This window comes from Trichosurus vulpecula, chromosome 2, assembly GCF_011100635.1.
Source record: "Trichosurus vulpecula isolate mTriVul1 chromosome 2, mTriVul1.pri, whole genome shotgun sequence".
Taxonomy (NCBI): Eukaryota; Metazoa; Chordata; class Mammalia; order Diprotodontia; family Phalangeridae; genus Trichosurus; species Trichosurus vulpecula.
In genome coordinates this window covers 82,756,821-82,763,806 of record NC_050574.1, presented here as the reverse complement: position 1 = coordinate 82,763,806, position 6,986 = coordinate 82,756,821, and the positions used below count along the sequence as shown (strand labels likewise).

Sequence of the window (6,986 nt, the reverse complement as noted above, 5' to 3'; positions counted from 1 at the left end):
GCCAAATGCTACTGAAAGATTTGAGGAGGATTGGGACTAAGAAAAGGTCTTTGGAATTAGTGATCAGGAAGTCATTAGTGATCTTGGCAATAGCAGTTTCAGTAAAGTGATAGGGGAGAAAAACATGGTGTAAGGGACTGAGGAATGAATTGATAGTTAAAAAAATTAAAAGCCATAGCTACCCCCATTCTTCTTTCTTTCTGTTTCTAAAAATAAAAAAAGAAATTCTATGATAAGGTTTGATGGAGGAGAAAAACAACTTATCAGTCATAACCACGAATATTAATGGGGTTAGTTTATCAATAAAATGGAAAAGTGAGTTAAAAAGTAAGCCCTAGGAGGCATCAGAGCAGGATTTTTGATGGGATATTTATATGGGCTGAATACGCTTTAGCTAAATACTTATTTATAGTATCAAGTCAAATCAAGTCGTCAAGAGGAATTTATTAAATGCTTACTATATGCCAGGTACTGTGTTAACTAAGCACTAGGAATAAAAACAAAAGTGAAAAACAGGCCCTAGACTGAAAGACCTCACATTCTATTGGCATGTTCTATGTTATCGCGGGAGTCCAAAATTCTCATATATGCAGAAGAATCATCCATGCTGTCATGCTGATATCCACTGCTATATGGGAAAATTGTTAAATCCATTATTAGCCTGCTAATATTGACATCAACCAATGTTCAGAACAGTGCCTCCCACAACCCCACTATATTAACATGGAGGATAAATGGTCATAATTGCTTTTGACAATTGCTTACATTATAATAACAGTTACCAGTGAGTTCTAGACTTGAGTCGTAGTCTAGACATGACTTCATGAAAATGGTGAGGTATACATGTGTAAAGATTTAGTTCTTTAGACCAGAAGTCTTCTCAGAGATGCTAAATTCTTATACAGTGAACATGCATATCTATCTAAAGAGGATGGATAGCAATAATGGATGCTGTTATTCTCTCTTCCTCTTGGAACCTCGGCCACCACGCTCATGGCTGTGAAAGAGACTACTTTTGTTTCAGTCCCAAGTTGCTTTTATCCCACATCAACAAACTAGCTACCATGATGTATTCAATAGAAAAGTAAGCCCAAAAATTTGCTGCATATAAGCAACCTACTGAAAACACAAAGATTCAGTGGCATATAGGTGGCACAGTGGATAGAACACCAGCCCTTGAGTGAGGAGGACCTGAATTCAAATCCAGCTCAGACATTTACTAGCTGTGTGACCCTGGGAAAGTCACTTAACCCCAATTGCCTCAAAAAAAAACAAACACAAAGATTCATAGAGAGTTAAAATGAGGAGTTGGAGTAGAATTTATTACGCTTCAGCTTAATCCAAAAGAAGAGTGACAATCATTATTTCAGACAAGACAACAGTAAAAATGGATACTGGCATGAAAGGCAAAACAATAAAACCAAAATACATTTAAAGGCATCATAAATAATGAAACAAAATCTATTTTTAATATATATGCACTGAATGGCATAACATGTAAGTAATTAGAGGCAAAGCTGACTTGCCAAAATGCTTAGATAAAAAGGTAATAATTACAGGTAACTTCGACGTGCCTTAAATTTAAACAAATCTAAAAGAAAGATAGACAAATAAGAAATTAAGGATTAGAACAAGAAATTAGAAGAAGTGAGATATTGTGGACATTGGTGATTTTCAATTGGAGTCTTGAAGAATTTCCCTAGTTTTCAATACCAACAGCATCTTACAAAAAATGATCACATTCCAAGGAAAGTAAATAAAAACATGCAGGAAGGGGACCTCCCAGCTAATCAAAAAGTATCCTATTGTCCCCCATGATCCAAGATTCATGCTTCAGGTCTATATCCCTACAGGCTTAGACTTCCAAAATCACCCAGTGATGGGAAACAGTAAAATCTCATCCCCATAAGAAAGACCTGGAGTGTCAGCTTCTAGGACAAGGGTCCTGCCTGTTTCAAGTGAACTTACCAGAGTTGCCACCAAGCTTTATGGCTCTCAACTCCATTTCCCCTCTCCAGGGTAGGATGCTACCCCCTAAGCTGTATGGTGCACTCCTGTGAAACCAGATCACAAAGACATTCATTCGAGTAGTCAGATCACTGCTGCTCTTTCCCCACCAGGAAAGATCCATAAGGGCAAGTTTCTTTAGGAAATACATTCTATCACCCTCTGACTGATGCTGTAGATGGTACCAGACAAGAGGCTTGCTTGCATAGATGAAAGAAGATAGGTGTCAAGCCCACACCGTGACACAGAAAACCCTGAGTACACGCTGTCGGATCTGCTGTGTCTTTACCCCATAGACAAGCGGGTTCAGTGCTGGTGGCACCAGAAGGTAGAGAGTGGCCAGAAGGACATGGACATGGTGGGGCACATTGTGACCAAAGCGATGAGTAAGGAAAGAAAACATCCCAGGAACATAGAAAACTAGGATGACACAGATATGTGAGCCACATGTACCAAATGCTTTGAGCCGGGCATCACGGCCAGGGACCTTCAAGACAGCACAGAGAATGAGGGAATAAGAGATGCCAATGGCAAACACATCAAATCCCACTACCAGCAATGCTACCACTAGACCGTATGCACGATTCACAGTGGCATCTGAGCAGGCCAACTTCACCACAGCCATATGCTCACAATAGGCATGACTAATGACCACACTTTGGCAGAAGATAAGGCGGCGCAACAAAATGGGAAAGGGTATGAGGAGAAGCAGTCCCCGTGCAAGCACCACCAATCCAATACGCCCAATGACCCCTGGAGTGAGGATGGTAGTGTGGTGCAGTGGATGGCAGATAGCCACGTAGCGGTCCAGAGCCATGGCCACCAGCACACCTGACTCCATGGAAGAGAATGCATGGATAAAAAACATCTGGGTGAGGCAGGTAGGGTACCATATCTCACAGGAATAGGACATAAGCACAGCCAGGGCCTTGGGTGCTGTGGATGAGGCAAGGATGAGGTCAATGGCAGCCAGCATGGCCAGGAACAGGTACATTGGTTGATGGAGAGATGGGTCAGTTCGAATGATGAAAAGAATGGTGACATTGCCCACAAGGGCAAGAAGATACAGGCTCCCCAGAGGAAGTGCAATCCAGTGTTGACTCTCTTCTAGCCCTGGGATGCCCATCAGATAGAAGGAAAAAGTAGACAATTCCCAACTGGAGTTCCCCAGGCTTGCCATTCTAGATGCATACTGGACAGTTTGAACATGGGAAGGAGGGGGAGGAGGAACTGCATTATAACCTCCCCATCTATGAATAGATGCCATTCTGTCCATACAGCTGTTTGCAACCATCTTTTTAAGTGGAAACAAATAAATAACTGCAAGGGAGACCAAAGTCAAATGCAGAGAAGTACTTGCTGGCAGAGAAAACTGAGAGAGAGAAAGATGATGAACTGAGAAAGAATAAGAAGTTTCATTCCATGGATATTAAAAGTGGGAACAAAGAGAACTCTGTGTCTGGGATGACAGTGGTGTGGTCCTGCCTGGAGGCTGTGGGTTTGAAACCATAAAATGTGTTGATTCACCTCTGTAGAACTATAAGATGAGGACCAGTTGCTCTCTATCTCTCCAGCGGATAAAGCAAGAGAAAACTGGCATGAGCTGCAGTAGAACATTTTGTGGTTAGATAATAAAAAGACTTTCTTCACTGTCTCTCTTTTTCAGAATCTCTTACTTGGATTGAGATCACCAACATCTTTCCAGGCATCTAGGTTTATAACTTTGGAGTCTGATTCTTCTAACTCTCTCATTCTTATATCTGGTCAGTTGCCTAGTCTTATCAATCTATCACTTTATCACTTCTTATATCTTTTCCATTCTCCACACTCACACAGCCACTGTCCTGGTTCAAGCCCTCATCCCTTCTCACCTGGATGGCTGGAAAAATGTACAGACTGGCTTACCTGGGTCTAGTCTCTCTCTTCTCCAATCCATCCTCCAAAATCTGCCAAAATTATCTTTCTAAAACTCGGGTCTGTGCCATGTCACTTCCTTGCTCAAGACTTTTCCAAAGTCCAATCATTCTGGAAAACAGTTCACAACTATACTAAGAAAGTGACTAAAGTATCTATGTCCTCTGACACAGACATACCATCTCTACGTATATACTCCAAGGATGTCAAAGATCTTTTTAAAAGTCCCTAAACATACCAGTCATCATAAATTGAAACTATGCCCAAAGGCTATAAAACTGTGTATACCCTTTGACCCAGAAATACCACTTCTAGGTCTGTATCCTAGAGAGATCATACAAATGGGCAAAAGACCCACATATACAAAAATATTTATAGCAGTTCTTTTTGTGGTGGCCAGGAACTGAAAATTGAGAGGATGCCCATCAATTGGGGAATGGCTGAACAAGTTGTGGTATATAAAATTCAATGGAATATTATTCTGATATAGGGAATAATGAGCAGGCAGACTTCAGAAAAACCTGGAAAGTTGTATATGAACTGATGCTACATATTGTGAATGAAGGGAGCAGAACCAGGAGAACACTGTACACAGTAACAGTCACATTGTGTGATGACTAACTTGATAAATTTAGCTCTCCTCAGCAATGCATGGATCTAAGACAGCTCCAAAAGGCTCATGATGGAAAATGCTATTCGCATCCAGAAAAAAAAAACTGTGGGGTCTGAACGCAGATCAAAGCATACTATTTGCTCTCTTTTTTGTTGTTGTTTTGTTTTGTTTCTTCTTATGGTTCACCAATTGGTTCTAATTCTTCTGTACAACATGACTAATATTAATAGGTTTAATATGACTGTATATGTAGAGCCTGTATCAGATTGCACACTATCTTGGGGAGGGAGAGAAAATTTAAAACTCAAAAGTTTATGGAAGTGACTGTGGAGAACTAAAAATAAATAAATTTTTAAGAAAGATTGCATTTGAAACATGCCTTCCCCTCCTAAGTGTCCAAGATGCAGAATGAGACATGAGTTTTTGAACATGGCCAATACAAGAATTTGTTTTGTGGAACTATGTACATTTTTATGAGGGTTTTATTTTTTAATTATTCATTTGGGGGTAGGATAGCAGGAAGGAAAGATAATGAATGCTTATAAAAATAAATAAAAACATGAATAATCTTTAATGTAAAAAATATCTACTATGCGCCAAGCACTCATATAATAAAGCTACAAAGGCAAAGGTGAAGTGGTTCCTGCTCCCAAGGAATTATATAGGGAAGACAATGTGTTTATACATAAGTACATTCAAATTTTTTTTGATTGAAAAGTCTCTAGCAGCTAGCTAGGAAAATCAAGAAAGGCTTCATGTGGAAGGTAATATACTTGAACTATGCATTGCAGGAAATTAAGGATTTTAATATGGAGGTGAGAAGGGAGTGAATTTCAAGCATTGGAAAAAAGCAATGTAAAGACATAGCATGGGGAATGGAGAGCTGTGTATAAGGAATAGTTAGAAGGCCTGGTTAGCTCAACCAGAGTGTGTATGAAGGAGAAAAATAAATAATAAGGCTGCAAAATTAATTGGAAGCTAAATTGTAAAGGACATAACATATCAAAAAGAGTTGATTTTTGATTCTAGAAATAGGAGGGAGCCATAGAACATAACTAAATAAGAGAGTTACAAGGTCAGACCTACACTTTAGGAAAATCGTTCTGATGTCTGTATTGGAGATAGAATGGAATGGGAAAAAATTAGAGTCAGAAAATCAATCAAGAGGACTTTTCAGTAGACTATGTGAGAAATAATGAGGACCTGAATGAGGTGAGAACTGTATAAAGGAAGATAAAGGGGAGAGATTGAAGAGATGATGTGGAGACAGAAGTGATAAAGTGTAGTAACTAATTATTGTCAACTGTGTGGTGAGTAAAGGTTAGAAGTTTAAGATGACACTAAGGTTGCAAAACTGGGTAACTGGAAGGGTAAGAGTGCCCTTAACAGAAAGCAAGAAAGTTAGGAATAGATGCGGGTTTGGGAGGAAAGAAGAGTTCAGTTTTGGCCATATTGAGTTTCAGATGCCTATAGAACATCCACTTAAAAATACTCATTAGGCATTTGGTAATGGGGGACTGGAGCTCAGGAAATAAACGAGGGCAGGATATAATCTGTGCAAAAATTATAAGGTCACCATTGAGAGAACATAGAAGATAGAGGAGAGGAAAGCCCAGGATGGAACCTTGGAATATACCCAGTTATGGATGATTATCTAGTAAAGGGGACTGAGAAAGAACAGTCAAGAGGAGAACCAAAAGAGCAATGTCATAACAACCAAGAGTGAAGAGAGTAGACAGTAAAGAGGGTGATCGACATTGTCAAATTCAGCAGTACCATCAAGAAGGATGAGGATTTAGGAAAGGACATCATGTTTTATAACTAAGAGATGTGGGTAATTTCAGAGAGAGAGAGAGAGAGAGAGAGAGAAATATCATTTGAATAATCAAGTTACCACTTGCAAAGAGGTAAAGGACTGAGAAGTGAGAGGAAAGCAGAAATAACCAGTGTAGATAGCTTTTTTCTAGAAGTTTAATGAATAAAGAGAAGAGAGATATAAGCAGATAGTTATTAGTAACAGTAGGGTCTTGTGAAGGCTTTTTATGATTAAGGGAGACATGTTTGTAGGCAGCAGAGAAGGAGTCAGTGGATAGGATGATTGAAGTTAAAGAAGGGAGCAATTTGCTGGAGAAGAGAGAGGATGATCAAAGGTTCATATAGAGGAGATGCCTTAAGTATAGAAGAAGGCCAGCTCTTCTTCAGGAACTGGAATAAAGGAGAAAAGTGGGGGTGATCTCAAAGGATAAGATATAAAAGAGAAAAAAAAGAAACTCAAAAGTGAATGAATTCTAATTTCTCACTAATGCTATCAGAGGGGAGGGTCCTTAGCTATGAGTAGAAGAGAAAAAGGAAACTCACAAATGAATACTCTCTTCTTAGTAAAATTTAAGGTAGGGTTCATAGCTGGGAAGGGTAGTTTAAGAAACCTGAGGAAAGGAAAAAAGGTTTGGAA

General features: G+C 39.4%; 1 protein-coding gene across 1 annotated transcript; it reads right to left on the bottom strand.

Annotated features, from left to right (window-relative positions):
- Positions 1–2,233: 2,233 nt before the first annotated feature.
- LOC118839633 (olfactory receptor 52L1-like) lies at positions 2,234–3,187 on the bottom strand. Its single transcript, XM_036747130.1, has one exon. The coding sequence runs from the start codon at positions 3,185–3,187 to the stop codon at positions 2,234–2,236; it is 954 nt and encodes a 317-aa protein (XP_036603025.1).
- Positions 3,188–6,986: the final 3,799 nt, after the last annotated feature.